The following is a 23,035-nucleotide window of genomic DNA, read 5'->3' on the forward strand; positions in this document are numbered from 1 at the left end:
CCTGTGACAATATCTCCAATTTCGGAAGAGCATCATAATGTAGATGTGCCAATCTTCGGTGCCATAGCTCGCTTAGATGATTAGTATCATGAACCAACGCTAGGAGAGGTCTTCCACTAACCTTGTAGAGTCCTTTATATCTTGATCCCGATGTGAATGCATCTCTCATAGGTGATCCAACAGGGCAACTAAGAACCTTTCCCATGATGAAGGCAACCCTCATCCCTTTGTTTTCCAAAGCATATATTGATACCAAATTCTTCTTCAACCCTCGCACATACCTCACATCATGGAGCAAAAGAGATTCTCTCGAATTCAAATGAAATTTGACGGACCCAAAACCTTTAACGGGATGAGTGGAGTTGTCTCCAAGAATGATTTTCAAATTTGATTCCCTCTCTACCAAATTAGAGAGAACTTTCTTATAACCAGAGAAATGATGAGTGGCCCCACTATCAACCAACCAACTATCCCACGAATTCCGAGGAGATGAACTAGTAAGGGTAAAAATAAGAATATATTTTAAGATTGATTTGCAACATTGCTTTCATACTTGGAGAATTTTGACTTCTTTTGTGGACGATGATCTTCTTCATGATCACTTGGAGCATCTCTTCTTCTTCTTTCATCTCTTCCATTACGATCATTCCTTCGGTCATCTCTCCTTCTTTGATCATTGAACTTGTTGTTGTTGCTTCTAGTATTATAGCATGGTCCATTGTTCTTCTCGGGGCAATCTCGAGCATAATGGCCTTTCTTATGATAATTGTAGCATTCGATGTGCAAGAATTCCTTCCTTCTATTTGGATTTCGAGGAAGCTTTCTTGAATTTGATGGACCTCCTTTTCCTCTCTTCTTCTTCTTGCCATGAGTGATGAATGTAGTGGGCTCTCCTTCTTCATGCTTTTGAATCCTTCCTCTTGATATCATCCTTGATTCTTCTTGAGTGAGCTTTCCAACATTTTCATCGAATTATGGGAGGATATTGTTGTTGCTTATAGTACTAATGAAGGTTTCCCAAGTAGGAGGGAGACCTCTTAGAGTCACAATCACCAATTCCTTGTCAGACACAAATTCCCTAACTCTTTGCAATTGATCTCTAAGACGAGATATTCTCATTATGTAGGATTGCACGGACTCTCCTTCGTTCATCTTTGTGTCTTTGAGTTGATCTTTCAAGGAGATGATTTCATTCAAATTGTTGACTTTATACATGCCAGATACCTTATCATACATGTCCTTAGATCCTCTCAAGTTTCCAATATATGCAAGTAAATTATTTTGTAAACCATCAACTATGAGTTGCTTTGCTTTTAAATCACCTTTCTTGTGCTTGTTCTCGACAGTAGCGAAAGCATTCTTTGGAGGCTCAGGTACTTTTCCTTGAATGTAGTCCAAAACATCATTGTTATTAGCTATTATCTCCAACCCGACTTTCCATGCAACAAAATTGGATGAATCACCAAGATTTGCCATTGTTCTAGAAGCCACAAAAATCTGCAGAAAACCACTCGATTTGGACATAGATTGGCCGGCTAGGGTGAAACCCTAATAACTGCGATGGTTTTAGAGTTCTTCTTCATCGCCCCTTCTTCATTGTTGTTATAAAAATTATTCAAAGACTAGCACAAAGTTAATTAATAGATCCAAGTCGCATTTCTTCCAAGAGATATCAGCCCTAAGTGAAGTGTGAATACCTTAGGATGCCATAGGTCTAAGGGAGGGCCATATTCTTGAGCATTTGATGCATGTGTTTCCAATCAACCATTCGGACCAATCTATGGTCGGGATCCACCATTAGAAGGACACAGATATACTCATTAGGGGCATCCAAACGAAATAGGGAACCATATTGATTGAAACATGAACCACTGTACACCTCTGACACGGGCACAACTTTCATAACTCTTATTCGCACACCGTATATTTTGAGAAAGGGACTAAATCAAGGATAAAATTAAGGAACCTCCTGGGTAAGGAGAAGGTAATCATATTGGTAGAAAAAGTCATATCCCTAGATCCATTCTAGATCAATAGACTATTTAATAGATCAATAGACTCTTTAATAACCAGCTTCAAAGCCCAATTCTAGATCATAACCCCGAAACTTGGATCCTCAGTCGATGTTCTCGCATGTCCTCCCTCTACAATATTCCTAGTTAAGCATCCACCCACCAGTAGAATGGAAGGCGATATGATTGATCTTCTGTTCATTGATGACCTAGTTTGCCCAAGAAGGAGGACGTAATTCTCAGCATGTTTTTGCCATTGCGTAGGTCTGTTGGGAGGCTATTCTCACTATGATTCATGCCCTAGTTAGGGCTGGGTGTAGGGAAAGTTTGTGGAGGAGAATGCAGTTGGAATAGGTCTGTCCTAAATTTTTTTTGGGCAGCAGTTTTGTAACATCACAAGTACATTTGATCAAAAGAAAGGAGCTATCTGAAGCAACGGTAGATCTCAAGTGAAGCCAAGCCAACAAGAAGATAAGGACAAGTTTTCTAGTTCTGTTTTTGTCTTACGTTCTGGCGGATTGACTCTAGGAGACCTGTGTGAAGATGTTTTGGGCATAGTTGTTTGAAGTGTGACAATTTTGTGATCAAGCCGTAGAGTTTTTTGTGTGAGAGAAAAGAAGGCCATGACCTCTGTTTTGGGCTAGAAGTTGAAGCTGGGAAAGGGCTGAAGTTCTCTACATGACAATGAAGGGATTACGGGATAGTTGGAGGAGTTAGCACACAGGTTGGATGACTGTTTATCCACAGATTTGGAGGTGGCTGCTTAACTTGGATGTGGATTACAATCATGTATGCTCAGAACTGCAGTTATATCAGTTGAGGGCAGTGAGGTAAGTAAAGTGCTCTTTTATGTTGATTGAATGCTAGATGATGAGGGCTGTTTGATGAGTTTGAACAACAAGAACCATAGCCCTAGTTCAGTGGATAAGTAGCAGACTTATCACTGATAAGAGGGCTATGTATGTGAGCCCAAAGTTCAGTCACTTTACAGTGGGTTAAAGGATTGATGGAGGGATGGATGGATGCTCTAAGGATTGGCTTTTAAGCAGTCAAAATATCAGTCATAAGGGCTGGTGTAACAAGCCCTAGTACAGTGAGCAAGTAGGCAGATTTGTTGCTATTTGTGGGCAGATTCTGTTGTGCCCTAAGAAGTAGTCTTTTAGAGAAGTTGAAAGGGTGTTTAGAGAGCTGATTGTGTAAGCCCTAAGTACAACATCTTGGTGAAGCAGGAGGTCTGTAAGTGGGCAAAGTTAGAAACCTCATGTACAGTGCTCATTGGAGGAGCTAATGGGCTGTTAGGAGGCAAATTCATGTGCCCTAGTTCAGTGGGTTGCAGGAGGGCAAACCAGTGATAAGAGGGCAGTTTGACAAAGACCCTAAGAACGTGATCCTTTGGAGCAACAGAGGACATTGTTAGTGGGCAACTTGGAAGTCCCTAAGAGCTGACAATCTTGAAGGAGCAGGAGAGCAGATAGTGGGCAGTTTGAGTAGCCTATGTTCAGTCTTCTTGGAGCAACCAAGAGAGATTGATAGTGGTAGATTTGACGGCTGGAGATGCAAGCATTCTGAAGTAGCAAAAGTTGCAGTGATCAGCAGAAGAGGAGGCAAAGTACCTGCCATATGTGATCAAGGAGCATCCTTCCACATGACTGGGAACAATAAGAGTTTCAATCACTTGAAGGAGAAGGACATGCTGTTTTAGATTGAGTGAGGAGATGATGGTCAGTATGCAGCTAGAGGAGTTAGTATTGTCAATTTTCAGAGGGAGTCAGGTAATCCTCTTCATCTTAGAGATGTTCTCTTTGTTCCAGGATTGAGGCAAAATCTTGTTTCGGTAGCTACCCTTGAGGACAAGGGATATGATGTCATCTTCAACAGAGGTAAGGCGTACCTCCAACACTTAGCTTCTGGATGTAAGAAGCAGATAGGTGTGAGGGTGAAGAATCTCTACAAGTTGCAGGTAGAGACAGGTGCAGCCTTGAGCAGCAAGGCAGGGAGAGCTCAGAGTAGAGAAGTGGTGGTTGAGCGAGAGCAGGATAGAGCTCTCAAGATGGAGCCTCAGCTAGTATCTCAGTTTGAGTCTAAGCTAGTTGGCAGTTGGGCCGACCAACAGGATGATGAGGAGCATAGCCCAGGGCGAGTGGAGGCAGCCACTCAGTCAGTGACTCCCAGTATAGGGAGAGTTCAAGCCAAGTGGGCAGAGGATTTGGTTAAGGGAGATCAGAAGAGAGTTGAATCTTCTAGTATCACTTCTAGCGAGAGGAAGTAGGTGTAACAGTGGATAATGTGGTAGTGTTGGAGACAGATCTAGGTAGACGAGGTTCTTCCAGAAGCACCTTCCTCGCGAAGAGGGAGTATTGAAAATAGTAGCAAGAAAGGTCCTTCTTTGACTTGTGCTCTAGTCAAAGAGACCAAGAAGCAATTTTCCTTAGCATGCACGAGTTCCTATAAGTTAGGAACTGATTCCTGTAAGTTAGGAGCTAATTCCTAAAAAATAGGATGAGTTCCTAAAATTTAGGGCAAATTCCTAAAAGTTAGGATGTGTGCATGAAGCAATTTAACTAGTGCATATGTGGAAGGCTCAATTGTTGTCTTCTAGTGTGAGTTAATTTGGGAAAGGACGAGCTAAGAGAGCTGTAACTTCTAAATTAAGGCAGGACGAGTTATAATAACTTGATATCCTTTGTTAACTCTTCAATCAACAGTTCAATTTCCAGAAATAATAACTCGATAGATTTAGCCTATTCAAAAATATTATAAGGAGGACCAAGGCACAAGATTATTCAATTGTTTTGTGAGCACAAGTTGGTGAGACAAGGCAATAGAGAGCATGAGTTTGTGCATGAGCTTATGGTGGGAAGGGCAGATTGATAGAGGAGAATTCCTTGAGGAATTCGCTAGAATTAAGGAGTAATTCCTAAATAATAGGAGCCTTTCTTGAACTAGGATTTAGGAGAAATCAATGCAAGGGAAAAGGGGCTTAGCCAGGCAAGGAAAGGAAGCAGGAGGATCAACATTCTTGCAAGGTGTTTCAAGATAAGGACTAGTAGGGAGAATAAGTTGTTTTCTCTATTGAAACATGACTGTGTTGTAAGAGATCCATTGCTCTAAATTTCTATCAATAAAATTCTCAATCAAGTGGAGGCTTTTCCTAGTTGGGTTCCCTATTGTGTGACTGTATTTTCCTATTCCATTGCAAATTAAGTAGAGAAAATTCTATGTCTTGGGTTACAAGTTAGTTTCAAATTTGTTCATTCAAGCAGATTAGAATTTTTGTGGATTTTCTACATGTCTCACTCTTAGTGAAGCTCAAACCAAGAATATATCCATCGATCTTGGCGTACCATGTGCGCGGAGCCCGCTTCAATCCATGAAGAGCCTTCTTCAACTTTCACACATGAGACTCTCTCCCATGCACCTCAAAGCTCTTAGGATGCTCAATACACACCTCCTCCTCAATCACCCCATTAAGGAAAGAAGTCTTCACATCCATCCAATGTATCCTCCACCCCATTTCTGAAGCAATGGACATGACTCCTCTAATGGATGCATATCTGGCGACAGGTTCGAATGTCTCCTTGTTGTCTACTCCCTCCTATTGGAAGAACCCTCTCGCCACGACCTCTCTTTGTACTTCTCGACATTGCCATCAACTGCATGTTTGACCTTATAGATCCATCGAGAAGTGATCACATACTTTCCCTTTGGTCTCGACACTATGTCCCACACATCATTCTTCATGATGGAACTCTACTCCTCCACCATGGCATCCCTCCAGACCTGCACATTTATAGCCTCCTCAAAAGTAGAAGGCTCAGGCTCACTAATGCTGCTCGATAAGGCCAAATAACTAGAAAATCTCGTTGGTGGTCTACTTTGCCTGAAAGTGTTGCTAATAGCTTCCACATGCTCCTCAACATCCCTCAAGGTTTGTTTAGCTCATCTTGGCCTTCTCTTGGTAGAGATGGAAGGGACATCTCTCTCCTTCCGATCTACAGGTTGTGCCCTTGTTGCTGGTCCATGCTGAACCTTCGGAGCCTCTCGCTCTTGATCCTCTACCCTTGCTATCTCTATCTCATGAGACCTCCTAAAGATCTTGCCCTCATACAATCTAACATCCCGACTAACTATCACCTTACTTTGTCCTAAAATGTAGACTTGGTATGCCTTTGAGACTTCACTGTAGCCCACAAATATGCCCCTTTCTAACAAGGGCTCCAACTTAGTCCTATTTTTTGTGGGAACATGGACGTACATTGGACTATTGAAGATGTGCAATGGCTCACATTCGATTTCACTCTTGTAAATATCTCCTCAGGAGTCACGTCCTCCAATATACTGACTCTTGAGGCTCATGTTTTGCACATATACAACTATATTGCAAGTGTCCGCCCACAAAAACATGGGAAATTCCTGATCATAAATCATTTCCCTTGTTGCCTCCATTATGGTCTTGTTTTTCCTCTCGACAACCTCATTCTACTAAGTGTTGTAAGGTATCATGAGCTCTTTCTTGATCCCTGTTGCCTTGCAAAAATCCTGGAACTCAGTGGAGGTATACTCACCCTAACTATCCAATTTCAACACCTTAATCTTCTTCCCAGTTTGGTTTTGCACAAGAGCTTTGAACTCTTGGAACTGAGCAAAGACCTCACCCTTGGCCTTCAGGAAGTAGACCCAAGTCTTCCTAGAAAAATCTTCTATGAATGTTGCAAAACATAAAGATCTTGTAATCGACTCCACAGAAATATGACCACAAATGTCGGAGTGCACCAAATCTAACACTCCCTTATACCTTGTCTCGCTGTGAGAAAACACAACCTTGAGCTACTTTCCATGCACACACCCTTTGCACACTCCTTCCTGCTCCACTCTTACCTTCAGAGAACCTGTAACCATTCTTCGTAACATAGGAAGAGCCTTGTAGTGTAGGTGCCCCATCCTCTTGTGCCAAAGCTCGCTTTGGTTGTCACTGTCATGTAGGAGAGCCTTCACCGACTATCCTCTCAACAAATAAAGATTCTTCTCCGTTCTTCCAATAACTTGCCTTTGCTGGGATCAAGTCCTTTCGACCCGAAAACCACTTCATTTCTCACGAAGTTGATTTCTAGTCCTCTATCTTCTATGGCTGAAACTGATATGGGATTCTTCTCCAAACCTGGTATGTACAACACCTTGTTCACCCCCATGATACTTCCCGAGTCCATGATACTGCATACTTAGTGTTATCACCAAATTCTAGATGTATATCTCTAGGCTCTTTAGTCACATTGGTGAATATGTCTCGAGATCTTGTCATGTGACGAGATGCTCCACTGTCCATGAACCAAACACCTCTCTTGACTGCTCTAGAAAGGCATAACACCAAGGCAACGTTCTTCTCGAACTTTTAAACAAACTCGTCCATCTATGTAGTAGCTGTCTTTCCCTTGTCCTTCTTCCTATTTGGACATTGATTGGAAAAATGGCCAAACTTATGACATGCAAAGCACTTGACTTTGCTCATGTCCTCCTTTTTACCTTTTGAGGGTCCACCTTCACTAATTCTGCTTGGCCTTCCCCTTGCTTTTTTCGCTTGTGCAGTGAGAGAAGACTTCTCTTTCTTCTCACCACTCCTTCACTGTCCTTTGGTTAATGAATTCTACCATATCTTCTTCTGGATAAAATCATCCCACAACTGACTCCAATCAAGAAGTTGTTTCCTAGCCAGGATCCCATCCACAAAGGTGGTCCAATGCTTGGCACATTCTTTCAGAGCCACTTTAACGATCTTTGAATCATTCTCAGCCTCCCCAACAGTTGAAAACTCATCACGAGCCTGCTGGATTCTTGTGAGGTAAGATGTTATCGTCTCAGACTTTTTCATCCTGATGTTGTTCAATTTTTCCCATAGCACAATCTTCCTATTTTTGATTGTACTTTGATAAATATTGGTTGGGGATGCCCACATCTGACGTGCCTTGTCCTTCCTTGATATGTGAGGAATTATTTGATCCCTTACACCATCCAAAATTATACGCATCGCTTTTGCATCCTTCTGATTATGCTTGAATGCTTGGTTTGTATTTGAAGGAACCTGGATATCTGTGTTAACAAAATTTAACAGGCCATTCATTTTTAAAACTATGGTGATCCACTCCTTCTTTGTGTTAGTTTTTGATTACGATGGTAGCGTCAGCCAAATGTTCTAGTCTCAGATGATGCTAAGAGGCTAAGGAACACATGATCTCCAATGCCCAAAAATGGTTTCGCGAGATATGGCTTTGAAACACCTTCATTAAATTAATTAATCAATAATTAAATTATTTCCTAAGTCTAACTTAGGAAAGTTGGTTAATTAAAGTTAATTAATTAAGGATGTTCGAGATTGCTTTAGAGACTTCTATTGATGAAGCCTAATTGATCTTAGTCATTGATGGAGATTTAATCTTCGCTGTTGAAGTCTTACCGAGAGATTATAAGAGCAACTCAAAGGGATAAAGAAAGACACAATTGTGTGAGCATCAATTATCTTGGTAGATTGAGCTACCTAGTTCATAGCTTCAGTGAGGGTGCAATTCGAGCCAAAGGGAGAGCATCACAGAGAGGAAGCAACAAAAAATTAGAGATCAGGATTCTAGAGAATTTCCCAGTAGTTTTCCAGTTCTTGAGAGGCAGGAAAAGGGAGGCCGAATTCTTCTACAGAGAGAGCCGTACAGGCAGTGCAAGTTAGGCAGTTTAGTAGTGCGAGTTGCCGAAAGAAATTCGTTTCAATTGTCAGAGGCCAAATCTGAGTCCAGGAGGCAGAGGGAGGCTAGATGACCCAGTTGGAGGCAGATCCGGGACTGTGCGTATTGCATAAAGCCAACAGTGCGAATTCTAGGCAGAGTGCGAGTTTGCCAGTGTGGGGTTCGAGCAGGTCAGAGGAGGCTGAGTTGATTGTAGAGGGAGAAAATCTTCTCCTAATAATTTTGCCAGTATATTTGTTGGAGGATTGCCAGTTGGGCATCCAGATTATTGTACTCTCAAATTTGTTGCATAATAATAATAAAATAAACCCTCATCTGCTGCACTGGTTTTCCCTTTGTGGTTTTTCTGGGGACTTTTAGTCTAAAATAATTGTGTCAATTTTTATGTGTGTGCATCTATTTCCCAGTTCTTAGTTTACTTCCACAACATATTTTTATTGTGAATAATTGTAGTGTAATTTATTCGTTATTTGCCGTAAAACAAATAAATCGCTAACCAGTTAGAAGAATAAACATTAGTTGCTGCAATTTAATGAATTTTCACACCAAGGACTAAAATTAATGGCCCCATCTAACTTGTCTTCATATCACAAACTACTTAGTGATGCCACCATCTCACAAATCGACTTGGTAACCTGGCCACAAAAACCAACTGCAAAATTTAAAAATAATTCTGCTGTTGTAAACAGAAGAAATTCCTGTTGCAAACCCTAGTGATCTTGGATCTCTCTTCAGAGTTTTTCTAGGGCTTTGATACCCTATTAAATCTCCTAATACCATCCCAAATTTATTTTCTCACTCCAATTTTTATTCCCATCCATTTATTTATTTTACAAAAAGCTTAATGTCCCTAAAGATGGGTGAAGTGTTTACCTGAAACATCTGGCAAATAAATGACAACACACAATACACTAGAAGGTTTGATCTACATAAAGTTAATGACTATGGAAATATTCATACAAAATTTTTGAATTGTTGAAAAATAAAATCACTAGTATTTTTAACTCTAGAAAATTGAATATGCAACGGAAATGAAACAAAAAGATCAATCACACATTACAACAGATCAACACCCACAACAATTCTCCTTCATCTATTAATTTCGAAAATCAGGTTTTGACCCACATAATTTACAAAGAAAAATAGTCACTGTAACCTACAACTCGACCCCATTGGAATAATTTAGCCCAAGGTAATTCATCCAACTCAAAATTAACCACTGAAGAAACTCGGCTTGGGGAAAATTGGCCCATATCTCACTAGCAAATTGGCCCTTGCACCTTACCCTTGCTTAGACTCTGTGCATTCACAAATTGGCCTTGGAAAATTGGCCTCCCCAAGAACTGCACCTCCTTCTTGCTTCAGCAATTCGGTCTCTCCAATCTCCAACAAATCGGCCTCCTAGAACACTCCCAAAATTATCCCTGTATTCTCCTTCATTCTCCTCAGTTGAATTGAGCCTCTCGCTCCAGAGAATTCAATCTCTCCTTGAGAAAATTGCTTTCCCAAAAATGCTGTAGCTGCCTCTCTTCTCTGTTCATGTCTTCACCTCTCCCTTAGGCTTTCATTTATAATCTCCATTAAACTCAGTTCCCTAACCCTAATCTCCCTTTTAGAAGATCTAGGAGATAAATGGTTGAGATTATATCTAAGTCACTTAATTAATTTTATTATGTATCCTTAGAAAATGATTTAATAGTCCACAATAATTAATTGGCTTTAATTGTTGTACTTTTCTTAAGTTAGAAAAGAAGACATAAATATCTAAAGAGGCAATAAATCATCTCCTACGTGCTAAGACACCAATCATATAGAAGACAGTTTGAAGCTACCTCTAGCTAGGACAATTAGCAACCAGATTTTGGACAAAAATGGTTGGAAAAAGATGACTGTAAAAGGTCGAAACATTTTTAGACTACTCTGTATATTATAAGCTACCTAGTTTTGCAAAGTGTAAATGCTTCATTGGGATCTTGCATATGCTAATCTATGCTGTGTTTGGTGAGGACATTGTGCTTTATATATTTGTTTGGGTTTATCATGTATTTGATTCAGTTTGGAAATCAATTTCCTACTAGTGTGACATGTTAAACTTCTGTGAGAATTAATTAGAAACTAAAAACATGGTATTCCAACCATGTAAACTATAGGTTCCTGTTTCTAGATGTAGATATTGTGAAATGTTTTTTTTGAAATAAGAAAGTAATCTTATTTTAGTTTCATTACATCCTTACAAGCAAGATACGCAATTGAATCATACAGTGATATATCAATGTATGCAAGTTACATTGAGCCTAGTCTTGTTGCAGCGTTGACTCCCGAACTGAAGGAAGCCTTAGATATATTTGTTGCTTCAAACAAGGTGGTTCTTTTCATGAAGGGAACTAAGGATTTTCCTCAGTGTGGTTTTTCCAACAGCCTTGTACAAATATTGAATTCCTTGAATGTAGAGTATGAAACAGTCAACATTCTTGAGAATGATTCATTGCGCCAAGGTCTAAAGGAATACTCCAGCTGGCCAACATTCCCACAGCTCTATATTGATGGCGAGTTCTTTGGTGGATGTGACATCACTGTTGGTGAGTTTTAACTACCTGATATTTTGAAGTTGTATTGATATCCATGCAATGATGTTAGATTCATTTGAAATATCTTCAATAATGTAATTGTGCATTTATCTGTCTTGTCCTTTGAATTTCTTTAGTAACTGTTTCTCCATTCACTTTTTCACACTTTACATACTTGTGTTGCATTTTAAGATGGACATAAGCTATAATATCTTTTGTTTTTTGATGCCTTGTAGAACTTTGAAGTTGAAAATTCAATTATTTCCACAGTTACCTGCGAAAGTAGATGAACTGAGAGATTCTTGTTTTTTGGTTGCTTATGAATAAAGGGTTGAAAATTAGTTTGCAAATTCAGAACTCTTCCTAGAGGTGCATTATGTATAATTTTACTAGGAGCAGGCATTGTTAGCTGTCACACACATGAGCAAAACAGGTGAGGGATGGCTTGTGTTCCGGTGATGGTTGCAAATTGTCACCATTTGCATGTCATCACCATAATCTTGGTAATCAATGTGCCTAGTCTTTCAAACATATTGATCGATTTACATGAATGGAATTAACAGCTTTCAATAGAGGATACAAACTAGCTGGGATTACTTGTTTTCGGGGAGCAGAGAAGCACCATGGGGAAAAGGTTGCAGCAGCCATACTTAAACTGTATAGTGCTTGAAAAAAGGTCGGCAAATGTAAACTATGAATTTGAAAGAAGAAAAGGTGCATTCAGTTTAGTTCCCATACCAGTGTCAACAAAGAGTATGAGTTTGTGGTATGGAGGTTTGGACCAGTGTTGAAAATATCGGTATCGGCAAAATATCGGCGAGGGTCCAGAAAATATCTTATCGGCAATATCAACGAAAATATTGGCAAATATCGGCCAGCGTAAAAAATGCATAATATTTTCATTTTTTTTTCTTCAGATTTTTAAACATATAAAGCAATAACAACATGAAATAAACACATTGGCACATAAATATGAAGAAGGCACTGATATATATGATGTCAAATAGAAATGATACATCAAAGGCGATACCAAATCCTGCTGATCCTTGATAATTGTCCATTCAAGGACTCAAATGTGGAGAACCAATACAAAATAACATCACATATATAAAAGTATCTCATCATTATGAGTTATATGTAGCATAACAAATAAAACTAGCAACTATCTATTTGAAATCACTGCCCTCTCCCCCTTTTACGGGAAAACATGATGGGCTGTTTGCTAGGCCTGCCCCTAGTAGTAGAAGGCCCTGACCCTGCCTCTGCACCTAATGTCAAATAAGGAGTGCTAGGTATGGAGTTGTGCTCTCCTATATCTATAACAGATGGTGTTGATGCTGATGCTCCCACAGTGTCCTCCTCCTGCTCCTCCTCTGAGTGCTGCCCCTGTTCTAATGGATCATCTGGCTCTAACCATGAAGGTGACTCCTCCAAGATGGGCTCCTCAAACTCCACCCTCCACTGAGACAATACATCAATATTGTCTAAGGAAATGGCATCTGGATCCATTGTTGCTTCTATTTGCCTCACTCGAAGTTGGATGTTGTCATGCACATACACTAAATCATTGAGCCATGCGAACTCCAACCTGTAAGAGTGTTAAGAAAACTAATGAGTCTTGACTCTTGACTCTTCACACTTGAAGGTCATAAATTAAAACTAAAAAATTACAATAAGTGTAATTGCTCAACTGAAGGTTGGAGCTCAAAGTTATACCTGCTGCGCTTTTTTGCGTGTATTTTCTCAAACACACTCCAATTGCGTTCGCACCTTGAAGAGCTACATGTTTGACTCAAGATTCTTATGGCCAATTTCTGCAAATTTGGTGCCCTTGCACCATAGCTTCGCCACCAAATATCTACAACAAAATAAAGAAATAAAAAATTCAAAAACTTAAAACATAATTAAACATTCAAATAAAAGTTATATAATTGAATTTAAAAAAAATAGAATTATAAGTAAGGAAATTCTAAATTGAAAATTCTAATTTCTAATGAGTGATAACTTGTCACTTACGTGGCATGAAGAGGGTCCTTTTCCTAATAGTATCATGTAGTAATAAAAAACTTGAAAACAGGAAGCGTAAAAAAAATTTGATTTGCACTTACCTGAACTGCTATCTGATCCCGTGAAGTTGATGATGCTGCTGCTGTTTTGCTCCAATTACCCAGGGAGACCAATTCCACCCAGCCTGACTGAGCAGAGACTGGCTGCTCAATCCAGCAAGCTTCTCACAGAAGCCCACTGTCCCCCGTGCCCAGAACCTCAGACGGATTAAAGCTCTTCCAATGGCAGACCTCTCTCACTGCTGAATTTCCTCCTCCTGGTTTCTAACTCCGTTGTTACAGCCCCCCCCTCTCGGTTCAGACCTCCGGTTTTTATCTGCGGGCCTGGCGGTGGCCGCCCTCCTACCTGCAGCCACCGCCTTCCCTCCTCCCGACACGCCTTCCACGCATTTACGGCTCTCAGATATTTTCCTTGCTGTCATATGCGCTCTGTTATAAATATCCAGCTGGTTTAAGCGTCCCCTTTTATATAAGGGTGCTTCTTTTGATTTTTTTTAATTTTTATTATATAGTTTAGTTTTATAAAGTTTAATTTATATATTTTATAAAGTTTAAATTTATATTTATAAAACTTAATCATATTTATTTTTAAAGTTCATCATATCTGTTTTATTATAAAGTTTAAAACTTTATATAGTGTATTAGTTTAGATGGGTCGTTACATACACTCCCCCTTCTGAAAACTTCGTCCCGAAGTTAGAGTTTTAGGTTTAAGGTTTTAATGGACATGACTTTTTCTATCCAGGTTCCCAAGCTATTCTAAAATCATCCTATCCTTCCTAATCTCTTATGCTCCCATCCTATCCGTCCTCTATCGGAGTATGCCATGGCGTCAGTTTTACTGACCTGACGATTCATAAACTCTAAGGTGACAGCGTTGGCTATACCGACCTGATTCCTAGTAGGCATCCGACAGTCATCATCACACGTCTAGGGGAGCGTGATCCGCACAGTCCTCCCATGACTCCAGGGTTCGAAGGATAAACGGTGGGCAACACCTCCACCCCTCCTAGTAGAATTTAGGGTTAATACCCTATCATAGAATCACTTGGAGCTTTAATTGTTCTGAGGTTCTGTCATCACGTGGTCATCCCGGTAACTGTCTATTACCTGCAATCAGACACTTATCCATGCATCCGTAAAATGTGCATCAGCATATTCAAAATAACTCACATATTATTCCCTTATGAATTCATCTATGATACTATAGTACAACATATTTTGCCATATTCTATGCATGTCTTTTGACGTTCATCTAGAATGTATTCACTTCCTGATTTCTATCCCATTGATCATATTGACATAAATAAGTAAATCAGATCTATAATATCTTAATTTCTATCAGAAGAAAAATTATTCAACTGTCTTAACTTTACTTCGACAACTATAATTTAGTAAAATGAACCACATATATTGTTTTGGTATCCATGTACCAGCAGGAATTAAACATATATTATGCCACAAAATTTCATGTTTATCCATAATCATTCAAAATGTTTCTGAGTCTCTGATTGTAGTGAAGTAAATATATACTAAACATAGTGTAAAGTTCTTCAAAATGGACATAAATTAGGGTATCTCTGACATATGTCCTCTGTATTTTCCCAAGTTGCTGATCCAGGACTATACTTGTCCCATTGGACCTTAACTTGGTCCACCAGGCGGTTTCTCAGCTGTCGAACTCTACATTCCAGTATACGTAACGGTTCGACCGTTATGACTCCCTCGTCCGATACCTGCAATTCCTTCCATTGAAGGTTATGAGATAGATCAGCTATATAATGCCTTAATACAGAAACATGAAATACATTATGAATTCTATGCAGGTGAGGTGGCAGGGCAAGATGATAGGCAACAGGTCCAACTCTTTCCACGACTTTAAACGGTCCAATAAATCGGGTTGACAACTTTGTTCCTTTTCCAAATCGAATAGTACTTTTATTTGGTTTGATGCGGATGAAGACCTGATCCCCTACTTCATACCTCCTATCAATTTGGTGAGCATCAGCATAACTCTTTTGTCTATCCTGTGCTTCCTTTAATCGTTGTCTAATTTGTCTTACCTGCGCTTCCATTTCATGGATTAATTCTGGTCCTATTATCACTCGATCTTCTAACTTGTCCCAAATTAACGGTGTTCTGCAAGGTCTGCCATATAAAGCTTCAAATGGAGGCATCCCAATCGAACTGTGGTAACTGTTGTTGTATGCGAATTAGACTAAGGGTAAATACTTTTCCCAGTGTGATTGCTGATCCATCACATACATTCGCAACATGTCTTCAAGTACTTGATTTACTCTTTCAGTTTGCCCATCAGTCTCAAGGTGGTAAGCAGTGCTTAAATTTAGCTGAGTACCTAAGGCTGTTTGCATGCAAGTCCAAAATCTGGAAGTGAATCGCGAATCTCTATCGGATATAATCTTCTTAGGTACTCCATGAAATCTGATAATTTCATTTATGAATACTCGAGCTACGTGAGCAACATCGTAAGTATCTCTTACCAGAATAAAATGGGCGCTTTTAGTTAATTTATCCACCACTACCAGAATGGCGTTGTGTCTTTGAGAAGTAAGAGGTAGTCCAGTGATAAAATCCATAGAAATGGTCTCCCATTTAGACATAGGAATGTCGTGGGGTTGTAAGAGGCCTGCTGGGTGACAATGATCTGCCTTTACCTGCTGACATTCCAAACATTTTGTAACAAATTGAGTGATATCACGCTTCATGCCTGCCCAAAAGAAGAGTTTCTTGGTATCCACATACATTTTCCCTACTCCAGGATGAGCACAATACACTGCTTTGTGGGCTTCCCAAGGATGGTATCTCGAAGATCTTTATCATCAGGAATATACATCCTTCCATGGAATCGTAAGATCCCATCGTTTTCTGATTCATAACCCTCAAATTTAGATTCTTTTGCCCTAATACCCTCAAGACTTGCTCTCACCTTTAAATACCAACTGTCTCTTATAAGATGATCCAGTACTCGTTGTCTTAAGTCTACTTTAATGGGTATGAGAGAGAATATCCGAAGTCTCCTGCTTAAAGCATCTGCTACTACGTTTTATTTTCCCTTAATGTATGATATTCCGAAGTCATACTCACTTAGGAATTCACTCCATCGCCTTTGCCTGGCATTTAAGTCTCTTTGGGTGAACAAATATTGTAGACTTTGATGGTCGCTTTTAAGTGTAAAACTTCGTCCCACTAGATAGTGTCTCCAAATCTTTAAAGCTAGCACTACAACGACTAATTCTAAATCGTGAGTAGCATAGAGCTCTTCATGAGGTTTTAACTTTCTGGAAGCATATGCTATCACTCCCCTATCCTGCATCAACACTGCACCCAACCCTTGCTTGGATGCATCAGTACATACCGTAAAGTCTTTGCCCATATCAAGGACTCTTAGGATTGGTGCACTGGTGAGTAGTCTTTTGAGTTCAGAGAATGCTTTATTACATTCCTCGGTCCATTCATACTTAACACCTTTACGCTGAATGGTTGTAATTGGCTTTGCGATTTTGGAGAATCCCTCTACAAATCTTCGGTAATAACCGGCTAAACCCATAAAGCTTCGTATCTCATGTGCATTTTTCGGTATTGGCCAATCCATGATCGCTTTTACCTTCTCAGGATCTACGGAAATCCCTTCACCTGATATGATGTGACCCAGATAATGAATCCTTTCCTGAAAGAATGAACATTTGGATAGTTTTCCATACAACTGACGTTCTCTAAGGCAGGACAATACTATCCGCAAATGATCTTCATGCTCTTTCTCATTCTTGGAATAGATGAGAATATCATCTAAAAAGACTTGCACAAATTGATCAAGGTATTCACGGAAAACACTGTTCATAAGATTCATGAATACGGCTGGCGCATTTGTTAACCCAAATGGCACCACAGTAAATTCATAATGTCCAAAACGTGTTCGGAATGCAGTCTTAGAAATATCATTTTCGGAAATCCTTAGCTGGTGATATCCTGATCGAAGATCAATTTTTGAAAAGACAGCAGCTCCTTTCATTTGATCGAAAAGATCATCGATTCGAGGCATAGGGTATTGATTCTTTACTGTAGCTCGATTCAAGTCTCGATAATATATGCATAATCTTAAGGATCCATCTTTCTTCTTCACAAAAATTACAGGAGTGCCCCAAGGTGATGTACTGGGCTGAATATGCCCTATATCGAGTAGTTCCTTCAATTGGATTTGCAATTCCTGAAGTTCTGGAGCTGTCATTCTATAAGGCGTTTTAGAGATCGGTTGGGTACCTGGTTTTAATTCAATAGTGAGATCCAATTCTCTTACCGGGGGTAATCCAGGTAGTTCCTTTGGAAATACATCCGGGAATTCGGCTAACACCGGATATTGTTCTAAGGATGGCCCTTTTTCTTGGCTTACTTCTTGAATTGCATAAGCCTGACAACCTTTTCTTAAACAACGCTTCACCTGCATTGCTGAAATGTAGCGTAAAGAAACTTCCCTCTTGATTCCTTGAATTTGGATTACTTCTCCCTCATCATTTATGCCCAGAATCCTTTTCCCATAACAGTCCACCCAAGCTTGGTGAGCTTCTAGCCAATCCATACCTATGATAAGATCATACGTTCCTAAGGCTGTGACATAAACTTTCAGTTTAGTCGAATAGACCCCTAGGTCAATTTTGCATTGATCCACACTTAAGCCCATGGTTTGGAGTTCTCCTGAGGCCATTTCCACTTGGTGGAAATCATTTTGTCTACGAGCTGCCAACCCACATTTGTTTAATGCATATGACGAAATGAAACTATCTGTGGCACATGTATCAAATAAAATTTTTGAGTTTTATACCGTTGATAATACCTGAAGATTCCACTACAGTGGATTGATGGGCTGCCTGGTCATGGTTGACCACTACATGAATTCTATGATTACCTCGATTGGTTGATATCGGCTCCTTTCCAATCCTATGCAATATATTTGATGAAGTTTCTGGGCAATCACGCTGAAAATGCGATCCCCCACATCCCCAACAATTGAGTTGCGTTGATCCTCTTGAATCAAGGAGTGAATTTCTAGAGAACGAGCTTCGTCCTCTCATGTTGATTCCTCTCGCACTTCTTCCTCTACTGGCAGTCCCTCGCGATGCCCATGGTCTGGTGTTTGATGATTCCGCGGCTATTGTTAGGATATTCCGACACATAGGAAATAGTTAAGTTCAACTTGGTCTAGTATAGAGTTAGGTAAAGTGTGTTTCTTTACCGTTGTACATTTTGTAACTTACAATCCGACGGTCACGATATGTAGTGATCCGACGGTTCATTCTCTCCTCGGTATTACCGACACTTGATCCGTGGCTTGACACCCGATTGGTCCATGAATTCTATTTAAAGCGCATGGAGGGTCATTTGTAGGGTAATCCGTGCATGAGAGAAGCTTATGTAAATTTTCATTCTTTGATTAATAAATTGCCTGTAGTAGCCACGTTGGCACAGGCCGTGGACTGTTTCCCTCTTTGAGGGTTTTAACCACGTCAAAAATACTGGTGTATTGATCTGTGATCTGGTTGTGAGCGGTGTCCTTTTGGTGTTCTTTCTGAGGAACTTACCCTGTAAATTCCTACATGGTATTAGAGCTATTTGAGGGCCGCGTCCATTGGTGATCCAAATCTGAAGCCGGTAGAACTGCATCCGACTGCTGTTTCCTAGATCTGCTGTTTCTGACTACTTTCGGGCCGAGAGGACTGCTCTGTTGTGTTCGGAGCATCTGTTCCAGTGAGGAACCCCTTTCGTTTCACGCGAAAAGGTTTCCGGTAGCCCTAGCTGCGTCATTTTTAAGATCTGGAGGTATACAGTCTTTATTTGCAGTTTGTTATTCTCTCTCTGCTTATTTCGGTTTCGGTTTATTTAGCCTTTTTTTAACCGGATCTATACCTTTCATTTCTGCGTATGCTCTTTGCCCTGCGACTCTGTGCGATCTGGGCAAATCAGAAACAGAAAGGAAGGATTTTTCTCATGCGTATGCTCTTTTCCCTGCACCTTAGTGTGATCTCGGAAAATCAGAAACATTGAGAAAAATATTTAGTTTTTCGGCCAAAGCTAACTTTGAGCCGCAAGGTTCATTTTTTAAAAATATCTAGTTTTTTGGCTAAAGCTAACTTCGAGCCATAAGGTTCGTTTTCTTTGCATGTCCGTGTTGGGTTTTGTGTTTTGTGTTTTGTAGGGAAAAAGAGCTTTCTCAAGGCAAGCACGCAAACCAAGGGCCCCCCCCCCCCTCTCTCTCTCTCTCTCTCTCAAATTTTTTGTATAGATCAATTGGTTCAAAGCTATTTTAAGAGAGTATAGGTCTTGGGTTCAAGTCTCCATTTTGTGGGGGCGGACTTTTTCATTTCCGCACATTCGCGCACTTTGCCGGCAACTTCAACAAATTTTTTTCAAAAAGCCATAACTTCTTCATCCGGAAGCCTTTTTCAGAGCCGTTTTTTTTTAAACCGCCTAATTTTTCGAGATCTATCCATTGGAACACTTACTTTCAGCATCTTCAGCTTCAGTTTTTTTTAAAATGGAAAGTCCATGCCAAGTCATTCTTGACAGCACTAACTACTTCCAATGGATATCCTACATGGAAGATTTACTTAGAAGTAAAGGTCTCTACAGAATAGCCACAGGCCAAGAGAAGAAACCAAAAGATGAAGACAAGGCTGCAAAATGGGAAAATAGACAAGATCAAGCACGTGGTTTGATAGGGATGTCTATTTCTCCTGATCTTAGATTCCATATTGCAGAACTTGATACTCCTCATGAAGCATTGGAACAAATCACTAAAGTTTTTGGGATTAAAAATGAAATTAGAGCCCATCAACTTGAAAATGAGTTGCTTACATTGGATCCTAATAATTTTTCTTGCATTGAAGATTTCTTGTCCAAATTCAAGACCCTTAGATATCTCTTGGAAGGTGTTAAGGTTAAGAAAGAAGATAGTAACCTTATTTATTCCATCCTTACTAAGTTGGGACCAGCCTACTCTGTATTTGTTTCCACTTTCCATTCTACAAGGGAAGCTTTCATTTGTCAAGGAAAAGACTACAAGGCCCCTTCCTTTGACTCTTTTTGTGATTCTTTAATAAGAGAACAAGAAAAACTCTTACACCTTGGTCTTCTTAATCTTGGAAACTCTTCCAAGAAAGCGTTAGCCGCCCAGCAGCAACCAAATTCAAAGAATCCTAAAAAGTCATATCCTAAAAAGAATGGTCCTAAACCAAACAAGGGTCCTAAGCAAACTCAGCCTCAAACTGAAAGATCATTTCAGCAAAATGATAAGACCAATAAAAACAAATGGAAGAAGACTGATAGACATTGTAACTTTTGTAATCGAGATGGCCACTTAGAATCTAAATGCTTTAAGAAGATGGAAGCCTTGGAAGCCGCAATGAAGAAACATAACATCCATGTGGAGCATACTTCAACTTCAACTTCAGGAATGGCACTTTCTGCATGTCGTTGTCAATCATCTCAGTCTGGTTATGCATTAAATGTATCTTCTTCTTCTCATTCTCATGAGTGGCTCATTGATTCTGGAGCCTCTTATCACATGGCCAAAAACCAAGCCATGTTTTCTTCTTTAAATGATTGTAACACCAAAAATATATATGTTGGTGATGATAGATCTCTTAATGTTGTAGGGACTGAAACTGTTCATCTAGACAATGGTCAGTTTAATGATGTATTATGTGTCCCAACCTTATCCTGCAACCTTCTATCTGTATATCAGATAACTCATTCAGGTGAAGGTAAAATTGTTGAATTTTCACCTCATGATGTTGTAATCAAGGATCTGAGAGATCCTAAACAGATTCTAGCTACTGGTATTGCTGATGATTCCACAAGGTTGTATAAGTTTCACAACTTTGGGTCATCAAATCTTCCCTCAGTATTTGTTGCTCATAATGATGAAGTGAGCAAACTTTGGCATGAGCGATTTGGTCACTTAAACTATCGCTCCCTTCAGCATCTATGTAAAGAAAATATGGTGACAGGTCTTCCTATGGTATCTTGCAGAGATGGTGTTTGTTCCGGATGTGTACTCGGAAAACATCATCGGGACAGTTTTGAAAAACGTGCCTCTTGGCACGCCTCAGCCCCTTTACAGCTTGTGCACAGTGATTTATGTGGTCCACTTCCTGTTGCTTCATTCTCTGGCTGCAAGTATTTCTTAACTTTCATTGATGATTTCTCCAGACGCACTTGGGTATACTTCTTAAAACTCAAGAGCGAAGTATTTAACACATTTTTGGCCTTCAAAGCCTTTGTTGAAAAACAATCTGGACATCAAATTCTTAAGCTAAGAACTGATAATGGTGGAGAATATGTTAAAAACACATTCATCAACTTTTGCACCGAAAATGGAATTCAAATGCAACATACTGTTCCATACACTCCACAACAAAATGGTGTAGCTGAAAGGAAAAATCGCACCTTAAAGGAAATGGCTAATTGTATGCTGCAATCTAAAGGACTCAGTCTTAGTTTTTGGGCCGAAGCAATTAATTGTGCAAATTATATAATCAATCGCACTCCTACTAAGGTTCTAAAGAATATCACTCCAGAAGAAGCTTGGAGTTCCATTAAACCAGATGTAAGTCACTTTCGTGTTTTTGGAAGTGAAGCATGGGCCCATATTCCAGATGAAAAGCATAAAGCTTTAGAACCTAAGAGTGAGAAATGTACTTTTGTTGGATATTCTGAAGATGTAAAAGGTTATAGACTTATTCCATTTAAGTCCAAAAATGTTATCATTAGAAGAGATGTAAAATTTGATGAAAATAAATCGGCCTGCGAGCCTAGTCCGGCGGATGTGCCACCTCTTCCTATCTCTTCTACTTTTGAAAACATTTCTTCTTCAGATGATGAAAGTGAGGATGATAATCCTCCCCCACCTTCTCAGGATCCTCAACTTCCAAGATGGGTCCGTGCTACTCGGGATGCAGCAGGTGATCTTGTCGGTGATCCTACAGATCAGCGACGTACACGTTCTCAGTTTGAAAGAGCCTCTTCTTTACTGGCTCAAGCTCCAGTAAATCATGATCCTGACACTTTTGCAGAAGCTTCAGGCCATCCACATTGGGAAGCAGCTATGAATGAAGAATATCATTCATTGTTGGCAAATGATACATGGGATCTTGTTCCTCTACCAAAGGGACGCAAACTTGTTAGATGTAAATGGGTTTACAGAACCAAGTATGGACCAGATGGGAAAGTTGATAAACATAAAGCTCGTCTTGTTGCTAAGGGCTTTTCACAGGTTGAAGGCATTGACTACACTGAAACCTTCTCCCCTGTTGCCAAAATGAACTCTATCCGCCTTGTTCTTTCCCTTGCTGCCTCTTTAAAATGGGAAGTCCATCAGATGGATGTTAAATCTGCCTTCTTGCATGGGGACTTGCATGAAGAAATCTATATGGAACAACCCATTGGCTTCATCCAAACAGACTCCAGCCTTGTATGTCGACTTAAGAAATCTCTTTATGGTCTCAAGCAAGCTCCTCGGGCTTGGTATGCCAAAATGGATAGCTTTCTTTTAGAATCTGGCTTCTCTAGGTGTTATTCTGACAATACTGTCTACACCAAGAAAGTGGGCAACTCTCTTATCATCCTTGTTCTTTATGTTGATGATCTTA

General features: G+C 39.9%; 1 protein-coding gene across 2 annotated transcripts in view; it reads left to right on the plus strand.

The window, feature by feature from the left end:
• LOC149178397 (uncharacterized) overlaps window positions 1-23,035 on the plus strand; it is a 169,750-nt gene that overhangs the window by 98,861 nt on the left and 47,854 nt on the right. For both annotated transcript variants that reach the window (XM_089420333.1, XM_089420331.1), the window contains exon 2: window positions 11,050-11,319. In XM_089420333.1, coding sequence (XP_089276459.1) covers window positions 11,050-11,319 — 270 coding nt within the window. The remainder of the gene's footprint in view (window positions 1-11,049; window positions 11,320-23,035) is intronic.

This window comes from Pinus tabuliformis, chromosome 4_1 (genome assembly GCF_031772625.1).
Source record: "Pinus tabuliformis cultivar Carrire ecotype Pingquan chromosome 4_1, CPIR1, whole genome shotgun sequence".
NCBI lineage: Eukaryota > Viridiplantae > Streptophyta > Pinopsida > Pinales > Pinaceae > Pinus > Pinus tabuliformis.